This window comes from Solanum dulcamara, chromosome 6 (genome assembly GCF_947179165.1).
Source record: "Solanum dulcamara chromosome 6, daSolDulc1.2, whole genome shotgun sequence".
NCBI classification, from domain to species: Eukaryota; Viridiplantae; Streptophyta; class Magnoliopsida; order Solanales; family Solanaceae; genus Solanum; species Solanum dulcamara.
In genome coordinates this window covers 71,414,528-71,437,975 of record NC_077242.1, presented here as the reverse complement: position 1 = coordinate 71,437,975, position 23,448 = coordinate 71,414,528, and the positions used below count along the sequence as shown (strand labels likewise).

Below are 23,448 nucleotides of genomic sequence, written 5' to 3'. Positions count from 1 at the left end.
CTCGGATCTGGAACGCCAAATCAAATTTGAAATATTTCTTGAAAAATATCTTATAATTTTTTAGAAAAGTTCAAATATGAAATTTAATCGAAAATGGAGTTAAAATAAAACTTGAAATTCATTATCAAATTTTAACTTTATCGAAAAAACTTCAAATTATATGCAATTAATATGATGAAAATAATCGATGAATCAACAAGTTTATGCCAAAATCAGTTTACTCGTAATGTAAGGATCCTAAATATACCCTTTACACAAAAACCAGAGTCAAAATCAATAAAATTCCAATTCTCCCAAAGAAATTTACGGACATGAAAAGAAAACCAGATGAAGAAATCATGAGAGAATGTCGAATTGAGTATCGTATACTAACCCCATATTAAATCGAGAAGAAAACTGCAAGAATCACTCCATTTCGAGATCTAAAACTCCCAATATGATTAAAATATCAAATGAACATAATCGAAAATTTAAATACTTGAACAACAGTGTTTTGCATCAGAAACCAAAACTTAAATTTTACATTAAAAAAGTCATAATTCTCTCATACGATAACGAAATGACCCAATGTTTTGATAATTTTATTGAGTCTGAAATGTCATTTTCAAGCTAGTACCATATTTGGTTGTGTTCGAGAAGTTCCGAATGAGTTTTCAAGTGCATAATTATGACTTGATGATCTTTGAGTGTGAAATGCTATAATGATACTATATATATGTGTGTTGAGGTGCAGATTGAGATGAGATAAATATGTGATGTTATGATGTATATTATGAATATCTAGATTGGGTTGATTGATTTCTGTGAATACCTAAATTGGATTGACTCAATACACTACTAATTATAAGCCATCACCATTAATAATCACAATATCACCAATTAACATCATCCCAAAACCATAAACACAATAACCATTATTATTTATAATCATCATCAGTTACTATATTAAAATTTTAGAATCTTTTATTATTATAATATTAAATTAATTTAATATTTTTTTTATTTTTCAAAAAAATAATTTTTTTTATAGTTCAAATATTAAAAAAATAAATAATCTTAATTATTTAATATTCAAATGTTAATAATATTGAGGTGAACCGAACGTGTGTCTTCTTTTCCAATTAAATAAACCTCAAACACTAAAACCCTACTCCCTTCCTACTCTCCAGTTCAAATTTCCAGTTGCTCACTGTTGTAGAATTTACTAATAGTTCCATCTAGGGCTTGGATAAATACTACAACAGCTAAGCTCAGTTCAAGCCCTAGGGGAATCTTGAATTTTGGAGCGAATATGTCTGGGGACAACGAGATTGTAATGCGTGATGTTACTAATGCGGGACTTGTAGTTAGTGACCGCATTGGCCGTGATGTAGCTTCTCAAATCGATCTTGAAGATGCATTGGAAGCTTCTAGATATGCCAGTCATCCCTATACTGCTCAACCACGTGAGGTAACCCACCAGTTTCATACAACTCATTCAATTTTGGGATTATAGGTTTCATTGATTGTTAAATGTGTTGGCATCATTATCTTCGAAGATTCCAGAATTTGTGTGGAAAGCTAAATTGGGTTTTGGTTGGAGAGGTGGGGGAACATTTTCGCAAAAGAGTTTTTTTCGAATTTTTGGCGGACTTAGTTTATTAGCGAAGCCTTTTGTTGTTGTTATTGTAGTTTTTCAATTTTTAGGAGGAGTTGAATTTTTATAACAAAGCTTGGACAAAAAAGTTCTCTTCTTTTCCAAAAACAACAACCAAAACAGACAAAGTTATGAAGATTGGAAAAAGATTTTGCAACCATTTTTTTTTTTCCATCCAAATGCTATAGATATGAAAAACACTTATAATGGCTATCCTTAAATTCTATGTTATTTTCTCAAGAGTCTATCCTTAATGATATTGTTTGTCAATTTATGATGTATGATCCGTATTGTTTGTCAATTTATAAAGTTCTAAAGATTGGAAAAAGTTTCGTTGTTTGTCTGTCAACATAACTTGATTTCTTTGATGTCGCGCGAGCATCCCCAACAGTACGCTTCTTGTTATTCCCGATGGAGCCCCTTAGAATTGGAAGTTGAGACTCCCTAAGATCTTCAGTCTTCGATTGTAAAGAGTTTTCCAGCCAAAGGACTGTTGCTGCATTGTGGTAAAAAGTTGTTGTGTTTCTCCCGTGAAAAGACCCGGTCTTTTTTCCAAAAAAGATCAACCTGGTCTATTTTGGTTTGTGAACCCTTTTTTTCTCTCATTCCAGACTGGTTGAACACTAAATTTGGATTGTTTATTTACTTACTTGATACCCAGTCGAAGTGAAGTTTACTTTTGGAAGTGGTAATGTCAGTCGAAGTGAAGTTTATTGTGACAAATTTCCGTAATTAGGCATAGTTTCGTGTATTCTTATGTATATTTATATTACTAATAGAACAACAACTACTATGCCTAAGTCCCAAATAAGTCGGGGTAGGTTATAAAAATCATCAATCTTCATTTAAGCTTATTTCATATCATCATTATACTAAACAATATAAAAGTGAAAAATTAAGTTTTATAATAATCTTAGAAGTTCTCTTAACAAGTCTAAACCTTATTCTCATTTATTAAGTATCACCTATATGAACCTTTTTCTTCCATTGTGTCTTATTTTTAGCTTAGTCTGCATTGAAACCTAAGATTTGTAAATTTTTTGAGATAACTTCTTTCCGTGTGATTTTAAATTATACCCTGTCCTCTTTTTTAACACATTCACTTAGCACAACTTCACTACCGGTGCAACTTTAGATCTCAATGCAAGACATGTCCAAACCATCTGAATCGATTTTCTCGCATTTTATCCTCAATGTGTGCTACTTGCACATTCTGATGAATGTGATCATTTTTACTCTTATCCAATCTTGTATGACTGCACATCCATCTTAACATTCACATCTCTACAATACTAATCTTGCAGATGTGTTGGATTTTAGCAGCTACTACCATAACACGATGCTGGTCATTTAGCTGACCTATAGAACTTGTCTTTCACTTTTGTCTTCTATTACATAACAACTTAGCAACGGTTCTCCATTTGCACCATCTGATTTTAATCCTAGGAGTAACAATGTTACATCTTCATCTATCATTCCATGCTCTTGAAACACCAAGCCAACATATCTATATTGTTTGCATTTTGGCACTGCAATCCCGTCTAATCTCACATCCACTTCTCTCTTCTCATGCTGACTAAAGCTTCAATGCATGTATGCAGTCTTAATTCTACTTATCCTAAAACCCATACACTCTAAAGTGCTTCTCCATAGTTCAAGCTTTCGGTTGACAGTTGACACAATTGCTAGTTTTGTCAATTAACACAATACCATAAGCAATTAGCATACGACATGACACCTCATCTTATATTGTGTTGGTTAGCTTGTCCATTGTTGGGGTAAAAAAGTAGGGGCCCAATGCCGATACCTGGTGTAAACCCACTATTAGGAGGAATTTTTCTGTATCACCTACTGCTGTTTTCATGCTAGTGATTGCTCCTTCATACATGTCCTTTGTGTCCTTTATATATTTAATATGGATTTCTTATATTAATAATAGAAGTATGAAATTTATTTTTAATGAGTTTTCATATTGTAGTGTTGCCTCTTAGCGTGTAATATTTTATTAAGGATGTCATTTGTTCTCGTGAATCAGCTGAAAGTGCTCTGTTGAAGAAATTTAAAATCAGTTATGAATAACGTTCACAGGCAGCATGGAGTAACTCTCGCCGATCACACTCTACGGAGTAAAAGTGGTAGAAGAAGCTGTTTGAAGTAAAAAAGTAGGTTGTCCTTGGAACATATTATTTTACAGAGGCTTATAAAAGAAGAAAATAGAAAAAAACATATATGTTTAACCAAGGTGGGAGGATATATTCTCAAGTCTGTATAAGAAAACAGTAAAGATATTTATAAAGCAAGAGTGTTAATGGAGTAATTTAGTAATTGGTAGTTCCAATAGTGCATGTTCCAAATGTCATATTCTTTTAACATTTTTAGTTGGCCCAATCTCACCCCTGTAATCAGTCTCGACTCCATGGATTTTTTCAGCTCCTTAGTTCTTTGATAGCTTTTTGTCTCTTTTTGAGCTGATATTTCCATTTTTTGTGATCTGTGCGTCTTCTTGATGGTTTTGATAATGTTATCTCTCTTACTTCATTTAAAAAAAGTCATGTTCTTTAACAAAGGCGTTAATCTAATCTCAGACAGCTGACCAAAGAAGTGATTGTAGCATGTTTTAAGATTGGCGGGTCTTCAATTATTTAACGTCCTAAATCACACTCATCAATTATACGGATCGTGTTTCCTATGTTACTATTTTCATATAACAGCTTTAAATTATATTCATAGACATTAACATGTGCAATCCTGTTATGATTTCATATTGCAATTCTTAACCACATCAAACATCTTTTATTCTATCTTGCTTTGGAAAGGCTCTAAATCTGTTCATTCATGTTACCGCTGTAGTGGCCTCCTTTAGTGGAAGTCGTGGACTCTTGGGAGTTGCCTTCTGTATTGATTGAGAGATATAATGCATCCAGTGGAGAAGGAACTGCATTATGTGGAATATTTCCTGAAATTCGCAGAGCTTGGGCATCAGTAGACAACACATTGTTTCTTTGGCGGTTTGATAAGTGGTGAGAATAAACAAAATTTGACAAGTCATTCGTATATCATTAATATACCAGCTCGGGTATTTCAATATCCTATCAGCAATAGTCCAGGCATGTTTTAACTATATTCATTAGTATCACACCAAGGTGTGCAAAAAATGTGCACAAAGCTTGTGAGTAACTCGACCACAACCATCTACCAAACTATGCTGAGAATAATAAAAAAAATATTTGCATTTCCCGGGGTTTTAAATCCATATTTCTTAGTTGGTGAATGTGTATATAATAAACATTTTTGAGTTCCATTGTTTATGAGTTTTGACCTTGTCTTTCAAGTTTAATTGTTAGGCATTAATCTTTGAGCATTGTTAGATCTTCTTTTACCTGAATATCCTTTGTGGTATCAACTACTTTTATGTGCTAGCCTCCAAACCCCAAATTATTTGTTGTCGAATCCTTAGACCATTTTTATAATTTATCTTTCAAGTTCGGAAAAGCATGGGCCTTTTAAGTCATTCACAGTCAAGGTTCTGTTTGTATCAAGTGAGATCTTTTAGATTTGTTCAGGAAGTTTAGTTATGGGTGGAACGAGCTATGTATTGAGAATTTCAGAATGTGATTTTTTTTTGATGACAAGGGAAACCCGCAGCCGCTACCCTTTGGGTGCGCACAGGGTAATTTCAGAATGTGATTTTTTTGTGGTAATAAAGTTAAAGACATTGAAGTTTATTGTTCATATGGTCCATGATGTGTGCGATCTTCTTTTATTTTTATTTAGTTATTAATGTCCTTTTCTAGGATGTACTTCCTAACAACATTCCTTTTATGATGCTGTTTTCACCAAGACAATCCTTACTTTGCCTATAAAAAATTTATAAAATAAAAACTAAAGTTTTAGGTTTTTTATGGTTTGTTATCTCATTATATTTTGTTTTGTGGATTCTTATTCTGCTGATGGTATCATGTTTTGTTTAGGGATGGCAACTGTCCTGAATATAGTGGAGATGAACAAGCTATATGCGTTGTTGGCCTAGCAAAAGTCAGACCTGGAATTTTCGTGGAGGCCATCCAGTATCTTCTGATCTTGGCAACTCCTGTTGAGGTAGTATATCTTCCTGAATGTTAAACTTTATTTATCCAAGTTCTGTGATTGACATTTGTCATGATTCAATTTACCTAAATTGTGATGACACCTAACCCAACCCGTCAGGCGAACCAATTCATTCAAATAAACATGATACAAAAACAACATATTGTGATAAAGTCTAACAAAATAATATAAATGAGGCAATACCAAGTCAAATACAACGCGGTAATAGTCAATTTAACCCCCAGTAGTTGGTGTCACAAGTCATGAACTACTAGAAATAGGAAATACAACTGTGTGGAATATAAAACAGAAATAAAAAACCCTAAGCTACCATGAACTAGCTGGCAGTTCATAAGGAATGCCGATAGAACTCCCAATTTACCAAAGCCATGATGATACCTAACCCGATCCGTCAAGAGAACCAATCATACAAATAAACACAATACAAAGACAACATATTGTAATAAAGTCTTAACGGAATAATATAAATGAGATAACACTAAGTGAAATAAAACGCGAAAATAGTTGATTCTCATCGACGCTTATAGATCTTCAACACTCACTCGTGGACTCTGCTGAAGCTTGAATCTATATTTGCAGACGGTGCAAAAGTATAGTATGAGTACACCAACAAGTACTTAGTATCATTTACCGGCCGCAACAAGATAGAAGGCGAGAGTTAATACAGAAGATAATCACTTTCAAATTCGTGCAGTTATTATATCTAACAATAATAATAATAAAGCTCAGAAACAACAAATTTAAATATGCACAACCAAAGTATATGATAGAATGCACACTTTCTCAACTATTCATGTTCAATGCATGTATCGAATGCATCAAAACGACATATATAATGATATGCACAACTCAATACTTATATGAAAAATGCATCAACAAGAGTGTAAGTCAAAATGCATGATAAAGACTGAAACTTTACTCAAATCAGCACTCCCCGTGCCATAACAAACCAGAAACTCGTCATTTCTATCAACCTTCGGGCATGCTGCCTGATATGCTTGAATTATTCCATGACTCACGACGGACAGATCCATATCCACACGCAATAACCTGAGCCATAGCTCCATAACCGTTGACACCACATGAACGTCCATAACGTTAAACTAGCTCAAATAAGATGCCTTTAACATCATCCTAGCATGTGAGAATGCGTAACTTAGTCATGAGATGTAACAACTAAGATACAACACATAGAGATCCCATAGGTATAGCCTCGGTATCTACATATATATCCGTCACCTCATATACTACCCCTATGGAGAAGCTCCTTTATATGTATCAGAGTGCTGCGAATAAGAATTCCACCATAGCTCATAATAGATATGGAAACAATTGGGATATCCTATTCAGAAGGGCAGTCAAGATTGGGAGATGGGCCAACTGATGGAATTGCTAGCAGATGTCGAAAGATATAATGTTGATGTGACCATGGCTGATACTATGTGTTGGGGAAGGAAGGACACTTTTGCGGTGAAAGAATGCTACAGGAAGATTGGTACACAAAACCAAGTAGTTGACAATAGGCCCTGGAAATTGATTTGGAAGACAAAGTTGCTTCCTAAGATTATTTGCTTTAACTGGATTGCCCTCCATGAAGCTAGCTTGACACAAGACAACCTCAAAAGGAAAGGTCTCCAGTTAGTGAACAGATGCTACCTATGTTTGGACATGTTGGAAACTGCGAATCATCTGTTTTTGCACTGCAAGATGGATACTGATCTTTGGAACATGTTCTTCTGCATTTTTGGGCTGAAAAGGGTGATGCCACAGACCATAAAAGAGGCACATATGAACTGGAGCATGTGGAGAGTTGATGAAACCATCAAAAGGATCTGGCTAATGATCCCTGCTGCTATCTTTTGAAGTATTTGGAATGAGAGGAATAAGAGGTGTTTTGATGGAACCTCAGCTCCAAATCACTCTCTCAAAGTCAGATGCCTAGTCTTACTTTTTTGCTGGTCTAAAGTGGCTAATGTATCTAGTACCGACCAATTTTTGGAGTTCACTGATTCCCTTGTCTTAGTCTATTTGATTGATTAACTGTAAAAGAACTTCCTTTTTCTTTATCCCAGTTTCTTTTGTCAATTTTTCTTTCATTGTACGTTGTAACTATGCATCATCTTGATGCCCTTTTGTGAATGAAATACCTTACTTTATCAATAAAAAAGATATGGTACCCTCATATACATTGTATATGTAAAACAATATCAATTTGGAAAAATACCCTTATTGAGGTCAAAGTCTTAACTTACCTCAATCCAAGTGAAGCTTTAACCTTCAAATATAGTCTTCCCACGTTTCAAGTCTATTAAAAGACTCCAATCTATGCAAAAGATTAATTAATGATTTCTAACAAGGTATTGGACTTAATTCCATAATTAAAGTCTCGGTCAAGGCTAAAGTCAACCAAAAAATTACCCCTTAGTCAACTCAGTCAAACTGGAAATAAATTCATAATTAGCTGAGGATTTCAAAATCTATGCATTCTCATTTCAAGTCCATTTGCATGCCTAAATCCTCAATTTGTGCTTTTAGGGTTTGTCTCATATCCCCAATTTTACCCATCTAATTCCATGTTTGTTAATTCTAGAGACAAATCCATGATTTAAACTCAAGTTTATGGTAGAATCACTTATCCTCAGCTTGTACTTGAAACCCCAGCTTTAAAGCGCTCAAATTCGAGCTCCCCAAGTCCCAAAATGATGAAGAATGAAATAAATCACGAAACACAATTGTTTATACAAAACTCTAATTTGCGGTGCTTGGTGCACTTGCCCAGTGCTGGCCGCACTCGAGTAAGAATTGGCCAAGTTACAAATGAAAAATCCCACCACAATGTTGGCCGCACTTGGTCCTGTTTTAGTTGTTAAATTTCTTTTCAACTTTGCTCCAACGATGCCAAAACTCACCTGAGCCCCTTGGGTCCTAGTCCAAACCATACTAACAAGTCCCAAAACATCATATAGACCTATGAGAAGCCTCAAAACATGAACCGAAATGCTTTAAATCGAAAAGAGGGGTTGAATCGTTACATTCTCCCCCCATCTCCAATGTGCTTTGAATTATACCAGAACTATCGAACAATTTTATAAGCTCGTCGTACATACCACTAGTATTTTCGTGTGACCTATACACCGATAGTTCTGCTAAAACACTTCAACTGAAGATTCCTCTTCAACTTTTGCCCATAATCTCAGAAACCCATCATGTTTTTAAACAAAATAAGATGGATATCATTAACAAAAAACATCAAGAAGATGCAAGCATTGGAAAGAAAGAAATTATCTGCTCCCGCCTACAGGAAGGCAAAAAAAGGCTATCTAACAGCTATCAACATAGTCTTAGAAACCCATCATTGACACACATAACTTCCTCAAATGTCCGATTTTCGTGAATTTGAACTGTCTCAGTCTAAATGACTTAGGTGGGTCATAAACATACTTTTGAAATGTAGTTGCATGATAAACAAGTACCTCAATAACGATAGCATGATTATGCACTATATCCCTTATCCATTGCCAAATTCCTACCCATACACAGGTTTCTATTCAAACTCAACACTCTTCCAAGATTACATTACACCATCTAAGATACACCATATCTCTAAGTCATGGATTTTCCTTGTTGGGAAAGAACTCTTGACTGCATTGAGGTGTCTCTATTTTGTTCCAAGAAGACCTTATCCAAGGCCTATTGAGCTAATCTTTAATTGTAGCTTTGTTTTGCGAGTGTAAGCTACTTGACCCATGAACCATACTGAGATCCATATGAAACCTCAAACGATGCAATTTGCGCACTAAATTGGTCATTGCAAAATGAGCCAAGTCTGTATACAACGGTAGTTTAGTAATTTAAGGATGTAAGAGTTTCAAAGTTTATTTTGTTTGTTGTTTTTGTCTTCAATCATATCTGTGGGCTTACCGTGCCATATTGCCTATAAATCTGGAGATATTGGATCTCTTACACGGAACAGTGGAGATATTATTCAAGTCATCAGTATCTGGTGGAGAATGACCCTGTACGTCTAAACAATAGCCTCCAGTTTATAGTTAATTTTTTCTGCACCCATAAGATCCCTATTAGTATAGAAGTTCTTTTTTACGTTTGTAAAGAACCGTATTTTTGTGTAGGTTCCCCGGGTTTCTGTATACCTTTTGTATAAGAGAGTTTCTCCACATCAATAAAATTATTACTTTATCAAAAGCAGTATCGGAATACGAATGGATTTGTGATATATGCATTAGTTTGCTTTATTACCTGTGAACTAGATGTTGATTTTTAGTCCATGTTTCCTCTCTCATCTCATAACAATATAAATTTGTTCTACCTTTGGTCCTCTCATTTACCTCTAGCTCTATTGCACTTAGTTGATCCTTGTAGGTGTATGTTGTTCTGCAAGCAGTGACGGAACTGATCCATATGCTGAGGTGTCACTTCAGCCTTTACCAGATTATACAATTCCGTCTGATGGAGTGACCATGACATGTATCAGTTCCACAGACAGAGGTCACATTTTCCTTGCTGGCCGTGATGGACACATTTATGAATTGCAGTACTCAACTGGTTCGGGGTGGCAGAAGCGATGCCGCAAGCTCTGTCTAACTGCAGGTCTCGGAAGTGTCATATCAAGGTATTCCCTTTTTCTTTGGTAGTGGGGGTTGTTTCAGTAGTCTACATGAAACGATATTTTACTTCCCTTTCTTTTTGGTCTTGCAATTTGCATAGTCATCAATGGTTTTCCAGAGTCTTAAAAGCATCTAGGTTCTCAACTTTGTCCGCCTTGTTAGAATTATGAAGTGAGGCCTGAGTGTGGAGTGAGGTGTAAGAATAATAGCTGTTTTATTTCCTGCAGGTGGGTGGTGCCAAATGTTTTCAAGTTTGGAGCCGTAGACCCCATTGTTGAAATGGTCATTGATAATGAGAGACACATCTTATATGCACGTACCGAAGAGATGAAAATTCTAATGTTTTCTCTTGGAGAAAATGGGGATGGACCCCTTAAAAAGGTAGCAGAAGAGAGAAATTTGATAAATCAGAGGGATTCTTATGGTGGTAGGCAACCAGCTGGTTCAAGGGGTCCTAGATCAGCCAAAACAACCATTGTTTCCATCTCACCGTTATCTGTCTTAGAATCTAAGTGGCTACACCTTGTTGCTGTTCTATCAGATGGCAGAAGGATGTATCTTTCCACTTCTTCTTCTGGAGGAAACAATAGTACTGCTGGAAGTTTCGGTGGTCTTAACAATCAGAAGCCAAACTGCTTAAAAGTTGTAACGACTAGGCCAGCTCCTCCTCTAGGGGCAGGTACTGGGCTTCCTTTTGGAGCTGTATCTCTTGCTAGTAGATCACAGAGTGAAGATCTGTCACTGAAAATAGAATCAGCCTATTATTCTGCTGGGACTCTTGTCCTTTCTGATTCATCTCCATCAACTGTTTCTTCTCTTATTATTGTAAATCGGGATTCAAGTTCTCAATCTTCTTCAAGTATCTTGGGAGCAGTTGCTAGGAGTTCCCGCCCACTCCGTGAATTGGTGTCATCCCTGCCCATTGAAGGAAGGATGCTCTTCGTGGCAGATGTTCTACCCCTACCAGATACATCAGCTGCGGTGCAGTCACTTTATTTACAGCTGGAGTTCGGCTATGATAACTCAGGGGAATCCTGTGGAAGAACTTCGGGTAAACTTTGGGCTAGAGGTGATCTTTCAACCCAACATATATTACCAAGAAGGAGAATTGTCATATTCAGCACTATGGGTATGATGGAAGTAGTTTTTAACAGACCAGTTGATGTACTCAGGCGACTATTGGAATCCAATTCGCCCAGGTCACTATTAGAGGATTTCTTCAGTCGTTTTGGATCTGGAGAGTCTGCTTCCATGTGTTTAATGCTTGCTGCGAGGATAATCTATACTGAGACCTTAGTAAGTAATGTTGCTGCTGAGAGGGCAGCTGAAGCATATGAGGATCCAAGACTTGTTGGAGTACCACAGCTAGAAGGTAGTGGTGCATTTTCAAATACTCGAGCTCCAGCTGGAGGATTTAGCATGGGCCAGGTTGTGCAGGAAGCTGAGCCTGTTTTCTCCGGTGCTCATGAAGGTCTCTGCTTATGCTCATCAAGGTTACTTCTACCTTTGTGGGAGCTTCCTGTTTTCATCACGAAAGGAAGCATAGCTTCATCAGACGCATTTGACAATGTAGTAATTGTCTGCCGACTTCCTGGTGAGACAATGCAAATCCTGCAAGACAAGATACGTTCTTTGGAGAAGTTCCTGAGATCTAGGAGGAATCAGAGAAGGGGACTTTATGGTTGTGTTGCTGGCCTAGGTGACTTGACTGGCTCAATTTTGATTGGAACTGGCTCGGATATGGGGGCTGGTGACAGAAGTATGGTAAGAAATCTATTTGGATCTTATGCTCGCAATGTTGAGTCCAATGAAGGTGGACCTTCAAACAAAAGGCAACGACTTCCTTATAGTTCTGCAGAATTTGCTGCCATGGAGGTAAATGTTTCAAAGAATTGGTTCTCTTTTATTCCAAGGCATACTCACTTGCAAAGCCAACCGGACTGTTTTACAGGTTAGAGCAATGGAGTGTATCAGGCAATTGCTCCTTAGATGTGGCGAAGCCCTATTTTTGCTGCAACTTCTTACACAACATCACATGACACGCTTGATTCAGAATTTTGAAGCTAATATCAAACAGGCCATAGTTCAGTTGACATTCCATCAACTGGTTTGTTCGGAAGAGGGAGATAGACTTGCTACGAGACTTGTATCTGCCCTCATGGAGGTACTTTAACATGCACAATAAAATTCTTTTCGAATGCGGGTGATTTCCACTTTGGTATAAAGGACTTGTTTCTTGCTTACTAAGGGAACAATTGTATTTCCATATTAGTATGTTTATTGCTTGCACTAAAGGCATCTCAAGTACGCTTTTTCTGCTTCTCCAGCATTACACTGGTTCAGATGGCAGGGGAACTGTTGACGACATAAGTGGTAGACTACGAGAGGGTTGTCCAAGTTATTATAAAGAATCTGATTACAAGTTCTACTTAGCAGTTGAATCTCTTGATAGAGCTGCTGCTACATTAGATGCAGAAGAGAGAGAAAACCTTGCGAGAGAGGCATTCAATTATCTAAGCAAAGTTCCAGAGTCTGCAGATCTGCGGACTGTATGTAAACGTTTTGAAGATCTGAGGTTGGTTCATTTAGATCCATCTTCTCCTTCATCTTAGATTCAGTCATTACCTAGATTAGTGGTGTCTCATGCTTAGCGTGCTATAATATTGCAGGTTTTATGAAGCTGTGGTCCTATTACCTCTGCAAAAGGCACAAGCCCTTGACCCTGCTGGTGACGCTTTTAATGAGCAAATAGATGCTGGAGTTCGAGATCTTGCACTTGCTCAACGGGAGCAGTGCTATGAGATTATTTTCAGTGCTTTGCATTCTTTAAAAGGTGAAGCTTCAAAGAGGGAATTTGGATCTCCTATCAGACCTATTGCTCAATCTACTCTTGATCAAACTTCTCAGAAAAAGTTTATACGCCAGATTGTCCAACTTGGTGTGCAATCTTCAGACAGAGTTTTTCATCTGAAGCTGTATCAAACCTTAATTGATTTGGGCCTGGAAGATGAACTACTGGAATATGGTGGCCCCGATTTGGTACCTTTTCTGCAAAATTTTGGTCGTGAACCTATAAATGAGGTTTGTCTATTGTGGTTTTCTATTTTTATGCTGCTTATGTTTCTCGTGTGTGATACTCGTCATTGATGCTTAACTAGTTCTTCATCACATTATAAGCATCCAGTTTTTCTTGCATTAATTATTGACATTTATAGGTGACCAATTTCCTGAGCCATGAGTTCTTTCATTTTCTTCATTTTCTTCATTTTCTTCACTTGGTTTCACAGGTTCGTGCTGCCTCTGCAGTGGCATCTCCAACTTCACCATTAGCTCATGCTAGAGTATCTGTGCCATCTCACCAAGCAAAATATTTTGAGCTTTTGGCTCGTTATTATGTTTTGAAGCGGCAGCACGTTCTTGCAGCCCATGTTTTGGTGAGGCTGGCAGAAAGGCGCTCCACTGATGCAGGGGATGCTCCTACTTTAGAGCAAAGGTTCTTATTCCAACTGATCTAATTAATATTTACGCCTATTTTTCAGGATTGAGCATAATTTGTGTGAGTTAATTCTGCGAAGGCACAAAAGAAAGAAACTTATTCTTAAGATTACACTCTTATGCTCCCCCCCACCCCCCACCCCCCACCCCACCACCCCATCACCCCACCACAGGGATGGGTGTGCAGACTGCGGATTGCACTTTGTATCTAGATGTGTTAAAACTGAAATAGAAGACTAATGTTATTGATTCACAATCTTGCTTGAATGTTTCATTTATGTCTCGACATAGCGCTGCAATTCATTTTTTTGAGAAAAGGTAACTGTGTATTCACAAAGTACTCATCATCTAAGGATAATGAGGAAAGTCGCTTACATGTTGTTGGATTTGTCCTCAAAACATCTCACATTTCTTTCCTTCCATGACGTCCACCAAATACATGCAGGTATCATTTCTCACTAGTCCTCCTCTGATTCTCTTCCTCCAATCCCTTTCCAACTGTTAAGCATTCCTCTGGTAGTGTTTTGAGTCACCATGTGCACTCTAAGCAAACAGAAGAACATGTTCCACAGATTTGCAGCTGTTTTGCATTGAAGAAACAGATGACTATTTACTTCTGCATCCAATGGTACACATAAAACACCTTGAGAAAATCTGTCTACCTTTTCTCTGTATTACTTAATGAGTTAGGCAAGCTTTCCTACACACTAACCATACAAAACAAGAGATTTTTAGAGGAATCTTGGTTTTCCACGTTAGCTTCCAAGGCCATGTTGTGGACTGTGTATGAGTAACATTTCTGTTCCAGTAGCATGACTTCACAGTGAACATGCCCTTGCTGTGAAGCTTCCATATTGTTCTGTTAGCTGCATCAGATAGCCATGGGAAATTGTTTAGTATCAACAGAAGACTTGCATTTCATTAACTAGAGTTGTATGATAATACCTTTATCATAAAAAATTGAGGGAGATATACCTTTAAACTAGAGTTGATGAATTTGTATTGCAAACTATGTATGAGTACTTTTTTTCTTTCACTAAATTTGCAATAAAGGTAGTTTCAGTATGCATATGTATCACAATCTACTAGTTCTTACATGTGAAGCAGTTCTTGCCTTATTTAGTGCTCCATCCATCCATATTTTTTTTGAAACTGGTAAAGTGCTCCGTCTATCCATAATTATTTGTTGCCATTTGACTGGGCAAGGAGTTTGAGATGTTTAAGTTGGTGTTCCAAAATAATTTTTGTACTACTGCACCTTTATAACCTGTGTTGTAAGTCCAAGGACTTGCAATTTTGCGGTCTGAATTCTGAACGTGATTGTGAGAAATATTGGAGAAGAATATTATAGAATTGTATATTTACATTATTACACAGAGACCCTATTTATAGATTGTGAGAAATATTGGAGAAAAATGTTATTGAATTGTGTAAGAACAATATTACACAAAGACGCTATTTATAGACACTATAAAATAATCCTTTTTCAAGTAGAATACTATAAACTATTCATATTTCTATTCCTATTCTAAGTAGGATACTATAATCTATTCCTATTTCTATTCCTATTCTAAGTAAGATTGTGTACACCTATTCCTATTCTAACACTCCCCCTCAAGTTGGTGCATACAAATCATATGTACCTAGCTTGTTACAAATATAATTAATACGAGGACCGGTGAGGGGCTTGGTGAAGATATCTACAAGTTGATCACTTGACTTCACAAACTTTGTAACAATATCTCCTGAGAGTATCTTTTCTCTGACAAAGTGACAATCAATCTCAATGTGCTTAGTCCTCTAATGAAACACTGAATTTGATGCGATATGTCGATAAAACACAGAGTGATAAATTCCTGAATTGCAATGTGGAACTTTCCAAACCATGCTTGAGAAAAATGTTTCAGACCATAGATTGACTTGAGAAGACTGTTTCAGACCATAGAATGACTTACACAATCGACATACAAAGGCTACCAGACTCCCCCTGAGCAACAAAATCAAGTGGTTGCTCCATATAGACTTCTTTCTAGAGATCACCGTGGAGAAAAACATTCTTAATATCCAACTGATTAAAAGGCCAATGGAGAACGACAACTATAGATAGAAAAAGGCGGACATATGCTATTTTAGCCACGAGAAAGAAAATATCACTGTAATCTAGTCCAAATATATGAGTATGCCTTTTTTTGCGAAAGTAAATTTGAAACAAAAAAAACACTGCAGGAAAACTCAGATCTCTCAGAAACAATGCAATGGCCGCTGAAAAATGCTCAAAGTCTGGTATAAAATGTATGGAACGTCTCGAAATCAAGAGATGAGTAGATCTTAAACAAGAAAGTCACCGTAAAACTGGCTGGAACATGCTCATGCCCTAGATTATTAGATTTGATGACTAAAAATGGTCACAATCTAAGAAATAAAACTATATGGGTAGGGTCAGAATGATGACATGACCTTACTGAGAAAGAAAATGATATGAGTAGGGTCGGACTGATGATACGACCCTACTGGAAAACAGAAATTATATGGGTAGGTTCAGAATAATGGCACGACCCTACACAAATAAGAAAGTAGTCACCGAAAAGATGGCATAGTGCTACGCAAATCAGATATGAAAAAGTAGTCACCTGAAAGATGGCACAACGCTACACAAATCGAATATGAGAAAATAGTCACGGAATGATGCACGATGCTAAACAAATAGATATGAGAGAGTAGTCCAAAAAAATGTACGGTACTACGCAAATTAAATATGAAAAAGTAGTCACTAAAAAGATGCAAGGTGCTACGCAAATTAGATATGAAAAAATAGTCACCGAATAGATATACGGTGACCCAGACTTTTGCTAACATAATCATTGGCCAGACGGGCGGCATATATGAGTAATAGCCGCCCGCAGAAGCTCTTTAATTCTTTACCAAGATCGTAGAGGCTCTGATACCATGTGAGAAATATTGAAGAAAAATATTAGTGAATTGTGTAAGAATAATATTACACAAAGACTCTATTTATAGACACTATAAAACAATTCTTTTCTAAGTAGAATACTATAAACTATTCATATTTCTATTCCTATTCTAAGTAAGATATTATAATCTATTCCTATTTCTATTCTTATTCTAAGTAGGATTGTGTACACCTATTTCTATTCTAACATAGACACTACAATACAATCCTTTATCAAGTAGGATACTATTTACTATTTCTATTCCTATTCCTATTCCTATTCCTATTTCTATTTTTATTCCTACTCTAAGTAAGATTTTATATACTTATTCCTATTAGAACACTTCCCCTCAAGCTAGTGCATACAATTCATATGTCCCTAGCTTGTTACAAATATAATTAATACGGGGACTGATGAGGGGCTTGGTGAGATATTTGCAAATTGATCACTTGACTTCACAAAATTCACAGTCAATCTCAATGTGCTTTGTCTTCTCATGAAATATTGTATTTGATGCATAATGCCAGTCAATCTCAATGTACTTGGTCTTCTTATGAAATACTGAATTTCGGGAATAATGTCGATTAGACACAAGAGTGATAAATTTCTAAAATGCAGTGTTGAACTTTCCAAACCAAGTTTGAGAAGACTGTTTCAGACTATAAAGTGATTTACACAATCGATATACAAGGCTACCAAGCTCCCCCTGAGCTACAAAATCAGGTGGTTGCTCCATATAGACTTCTTCCTAGAGATCACCGTGGAGAAAAACATTCTTAATATCCAATTGATTAAAATGCCAATGGAGAACGACAACTATAGATAGAAAAAGACGAAAATATGCTATATTAGCCACGGGAGGGAAAATATCACCGTAATCCAGGCCAAATATCTGAGTATACCTTCTTTTTTTTGGGCAAAAGTAAATCTGAGACAGAAAGAAAACACTGCAGAAAAACTCAAATCTCTCAGAAACAATGCAATGGTCGCTAGAAAGTACTCGAAATTTGGTATAAAACTTATGGAACGTCTCGAAATCAAGAGATGAGTAGATCTTAAAGAAGAAAGTCATCGTAAAATTGACCGGAACATGCTCATGCGTTGGATTGTTAGATTTGATGGCTGAAAGCGGTCATAATCTGAGAAATAAATTATATGGGTAGGGTCGAAATGATGATATGATCCTACTGAGAAAGAGAATGATAAGGGTAGGGTCGGAATGATGGCACAACCCTACACAAATAAAAAAGTAGTCACCGAAAAGATGGCACGGTGCTATGCAAATTAGATATGAAAAAGTAGTCACCAAAAAGATGGCACGATGCTACACAAATCGGATATGAGAAAGTAGTCACTGGAAAGAAAAAAGATGGCATGGTGCTACAGAAATAATATATGAAAAAGTAGTCACCGAAATGATGCACGGTGCTACACAAATCAGATATGATAAAGTAGTACAAAAAAATGCATGGTACTAGGCAAATTAAATATGAAAAAGTAGTCACCAGAAAGCTATACGGTGCTACACAAATTAGATATGAGAAAATAGTCACTAGAAAGATATACGGTGACCCCAACTTTTACTAACATAATCATTAGCCAGACAGGACATATATGGGTAATAGTCGGCAGCGGAAGCTCTTTGATTCTCTACCAAGATCGTAGAGGCTCTAATACCACTTGTCAAGACTATAAATAATCAGGTGTCATGCGGAAGCTAGTAAAGCAAACCTCGAAAGACCATGAGTAAGAAGATAAATGAGAAATCTACCAAAAGAGACAAATATTTAACATGGTTCGGTCAACCGACCTACATCCACAAGAGGAGATGAGCAATCCACTATAAATATGAGAGTAAAAAATATCAAGAAAAATAACCTTATACAATTCACCCGGACTACAAAGAGGTTCACACAAGTATTAACGTAACACTCGTGTCTCACAAATTCTCTTCCTACACAAAACTCTCAAAGCCCCTAGGACTACATTGTAAATGCTACCAAGTTAGAAGGAATGAACCTTTATTTATAGAATCATAAACCTTTTCCTATCAGAAAAAGGATTAGCCAAATCTGAAGACTTTGTGTTTTTTTTTTAGAAAAAGAAAAATCCAATTATACTAGGAAAGTAAGGGCAAACACCCAACAATTCTCTCCCTTGGCTCGAATTTCTATCAAAATAAATTTGCTCAACCTTTTCCACATAATCTTCAACAGGTTGCATCTCTATTTTCAAAATCTCCTCCATCAAATCTATGTTTCGACACAGAGAACCTCTCTGAAAAATTTCTCCAACAAAAATCTTCATTACTGTCAAAAAAGTTGCGGCTAAAACTGAACCCACCAAGATGAACACCCATTTTTAACTTCGCTCTGATACCATGTGTGAGAAATATTTGAGAAGAATATTATAGAATTGTGTATCTACATTATTACATAGAAACCCTATTTATAGACACTACAATACAATTCTTTACCATGTAGGATTCTATTTACTATTTATATTTATATTAATATTCCTACTCTAAGTAGGATTGTATATACCTATTCCTATTCTAACAGTAATATTCACATTCATATTAACATTTAATGAGGGCCCTAAGAATTTCTTTTTTTTTTTTAGCATGGCAGTTTCCTGTTGTTGCAAATACGAAATTTTAGAGGAAAGATGAAACAAATGCTCATTAAGTTAAAAGCTTTCTCATAAACTTAGGTGCTGTTATCACTTTGTGATAAAGTACTTTTAGATTTATTGAGGGTGGGAGCACTACTGATTCTTTCAAACATAGAGATATAGAAAGAGAGAAAGTAATTGCCTATTCTCTTTGGTCTGGCTCAGAAAGCCAGACCTGCTGTTCCTCTAAGGAGGGATTCTTAATTTCTCATTGTTTAGCTGTTTATGTTACTCAGAACAGACCTCATTTTGTTTTCTTCTGTCCCATCTTGTATCACTCTATTTGATTCTGCACTACATTTTTCTTGATAGTATTGGAAGAAAATATATAGTAGTTGAAAAGTTTGTTTGATAAATAAAACATCACGGTAGAGTTTAAATACAAAGTCTAAATATGTTAGTAAAATGTAATTAAATTCTTGAAATTTGGGAAAGCTATTGAAATGAGCTAAACAGAGCAACATGGTTAGCAAGGATTCATATAGCCGATCCCTACGTGTTTGGGATTGGGGCATGGTTGTTGTTGTGAAAGACTTTAAGTTTATGAAATCATCTTGTTAGTGGAATGGTACCACTTTTGGGATGTATTGAAGATGGAAAGAATGTTGATACATATTTGAATGGAAGAAATACTTTTTTGTATTTAATAGAAATTTGTCATGAGACCAGAGTTTGCTGTCTAATTTGGGTAATGACAGGCGGCAATACTTGAGTAATGCTGTTTTGCAAGCAAAGAGTGCCCATGACACAGATGGTATGAGTGGTTCTGCCCGGGGTGCTCTTGACAATGGGCTGCTTGATTTGCTCGAAGGAAAGCTTGCTGTTCTTCAGTTTCAAATAAAAATTAAAGATGAACTGGAGGCTATGTATTCCAGGTTAGAGACATCTACAAGCACATCTGAATCTGGTTCTGGTGAAACATCACCTAATATGAGTAACATTCTTCGAGAAAAAGCCAAGGAGTTATCGATGGAATTGAAGAGCATTACACAGTTGTATAATGACTATGCTGTTCCATTTGAGATATGGGAGGTATGAAATAATCAACTTATTTTTTTATTTGTTATGCTTTACTGTATGGATGATCTTTTTTGTTTTCTTAAAGAAACTCTTAGAATAGGCTGTACTCTTTTTATTTTTTTTCATGAATGCTCTTGTAGATAACTCTAGATCTTGAAGAGGTCTATTCTTCATCAGTGTATTTCAAAAAGTGATTTTATTCATGAATTGTATAACAAGTGAGACCATAGAGGTGACTTCTGGATTATAAACTAATAAGAACAATAGAATAGGCCGACTGCTGTTATATGTAACTTTTCAATACCAAATTTCCTGTTTATAAGAGTCACTATGCAACTATATGGACTTCTTCGATTTCAAAAAAAAAGAAGAGGAACTACATGGGGTTTCTGTGCAGCAGTGCCAGAGGACAACTCAAAGCTCATATGTAAACATCACAGTTTGTAAATGGGTGACATTTCAGCTTGTGGATGCTTCCCAAAGATCATGCCAAAGATTTGTCAATGGCTCAATGCCATTCTTTTTTTTACATCCTATTTGTAAAGAAATGGATACTGCACCTAACTTAACCCAAAGACTAGCTCATGAGATGAGTATTGCTGACGACTATATAAGGAGGCAAATAATCCCATTCCACATCGATGTGGAACTCTTAACACCCCCTAGCATGCTTTGCACTGGACATCCATGAGTATTGATGAGTGATGACGACTACATGAGGAGGCAAATAATCCCATTTCACATCGATGTGGGGCTCTAACACCCCCTAGCATGCTTAGCACTGGACATCTGGAACGTGGACAATATAAGAATGGGACCCAACATTGGGTAACCCAATAATTAGGATGGGTCTGATTCTGATACCACGTAAATAAGTGGATCTTGAGCCTAACTCAACACTAAAGCTACTTCATGAGGTGAGGGTTGCACCCGACCATATAAGGAGGCAAACACCCCCATCCTACACCGATGTGGGATTTTAACATGATCTTTCATACACCATTGGTAGTGATCGGCTAGGGCATATTGCTTAATGTGCAAAAAATACTCTATAATTTGAATATAGTTGAGTAGCCTCCCAAAAGAATCAAACAGAAAGATAAAGTCCCCAGCTAACGAAAATTGGTACTTTTGAATTACTTCCATTTCTCAAACATTAAGAGATTGATCAATTTTGTCGTCATTTTAAGTTTTCCAATTTCAGGCAACCAAACCAAGTATCTTTATTCTTGTTTCTGACTTACAGATATGTCTGGAGATGTTGTACTTTGCTAGCTACTCTGGTGATGCTGATAGCAGCATACTGCGAGAGACTTGGGCTAGGCTCATTGATCAAGCTCTTAAGAGGGGTGGGATTGCTGAAGCTTGTGCAGTACTGAAGAGGGTTGGTTCCCATGTGTATCCCGGTGATGGAGCTGTTTTACCATTTGATACTCTCTGTCTTCACCTTGAGAAGGCTGCACTGGTATGGGCTGTTTCCCCTTTTGAGCTGCTCCTGCCTATTTTCATTCTGTTAGTTCCTTTGCATGTTCTTTCAACTACTTCAATGCTTCATTTTGGAATTTAAACTTGATTGAATCTTTATTACTGTGAAGGAGCAAGTGGTTTCTGGTGCTGAATCTGTTGGAGATGAAGATATCCCTAGGGCTCTTTTAGCTGCATGCAAGGGTGCAGTAGAGCCTGTATTAAATACTTATGACCAGCTGTTATCCAGTGGGGCAGTGTTGCCATCTCCAAATCTTAGATTGCGTCTCCTGCGTTCCGTGCTGGCTTTACTTCGTGAATGGGCACTTTCTGTCTTCGCACTGGGAATGGGTACAAGTGTTACTGGAGCCTCTCTGATTCTTGGTGGAACTTTATCATTAGGACAGACTGCAGTTGTTAATCAAGGTGTTCGTGATAAAATAACAAGTGCAGCGAATCGGTTAGTTTCCCATCGGAGGTTACTAATATATGTCTTTTACTCATTTCAGCTGTATCCTAGATAGGCTTTTCTACTCTTTCGTTATCTTCTGCATGTTATGGTTCTACCAATCTGGCTGGTTTGCTATAGCTTAGAATTTATTAAATGCTTAACAGTTTACCAGTTAACAGTGCCTTTTTTCTCTGTTTTCTGGGTGGCCTAGGAGAGAGGAGTTGTTAGATCATTACTTTTAACTTAATCTATGATTCACATGCGCCTACCGTATGTGCTATGATGGAACTGAGAATCTCTTTTGTTTGTTCTTTTTCCTTGTTCTTTTTCCTTGTTCTTTTTGTTCAAGTGTGTAATTTTAGTGGTTTTTTCTTCCTTTGTCTTTTTTTGTTGTTTGTTCTTGCCATGTTGTGGGTGTTGGGAGGGGGGTTTACTAGAGAAGAGAGCTGGAAATGCGTGAAGAAGAAAAAGGTTGGTAACGACCTTGTTGGTTACAGAATAAGTGTATTAGGGCGTCTATATTTCACATGAATTCGAGTAACACCTTACGTGTCTCTTAGGATTTGTGTACTCATCTCATTTCATGGTTACATATGTTCATTTGTGCATATCTAAACCCGTTCATGTTTTTTTTTCTTCCTGTTTAAGCAGATATATGACAGAAGTGCGAAGATTACCTCTTCCACAAAATCAGACTGAAGCTGTCTATCGAGGTTTTCGTGAACTTGAAGAATCATTGTTAAGTCCGTTCCCTTTTGAACGATTTTGATTTTTGTGATCGTCATATGGTTGTACAATATCCTGCCTTGTCTTTCTCCCTCACTGCATACCGATTTGAACAATATAAATTTTTTCTCTAGAACTGTATTTTATTAGTTCTGATTTTAGCATTGCCCTGATACTACTTCCTGTAGCGTGTGATAATACAGCAATGACGGAGTTGCTCTAGAATTGGAAAATGGTATTTTATCGATTTAAAGGTCGATAGAAGTATCACACGAAGAAAAACTACCGGTGTTTGTCTTT

At 36.6% G+C, this 23,448-nt stretch overlaps 1 protein-coding gene across 1 annotated transcript; it reads left to right on the top strand.

Moving 5' to 3' along the window:
• Positions 1-1,112: 1,112 nt before the first annotated feature.
• Positions 1,113-23,448, top strand: LOC129891388 (nuclear pore complex protein NUP155). The gene is made up of 13 exons (XM_055966734.1): positions 1,113-1,450; positions 4,487-4,656; positions 5,608-5,734; positions 10,111-10,373; positions 10,596-12,243; positions 12,320-12,532; positions 12,696-12,943; positions 13,038-13,449; positions 13,656-13,861; positions 20,186-20,519; positions 21,754-21,972; positions 22,103-22,431; positions 23,074-23,448. The coding sequence occupies exons 1-13, from the start codon at positions 1,292-1,294 to the stop codon at positions 23,189-23,191; spliced, it is 4,446 nt and encodes a 1,481-aa protein (XP_055822709.1). The 5' UTR covers positions 1,113-1,291; the 3' UTR covers positions 23,192-23,448.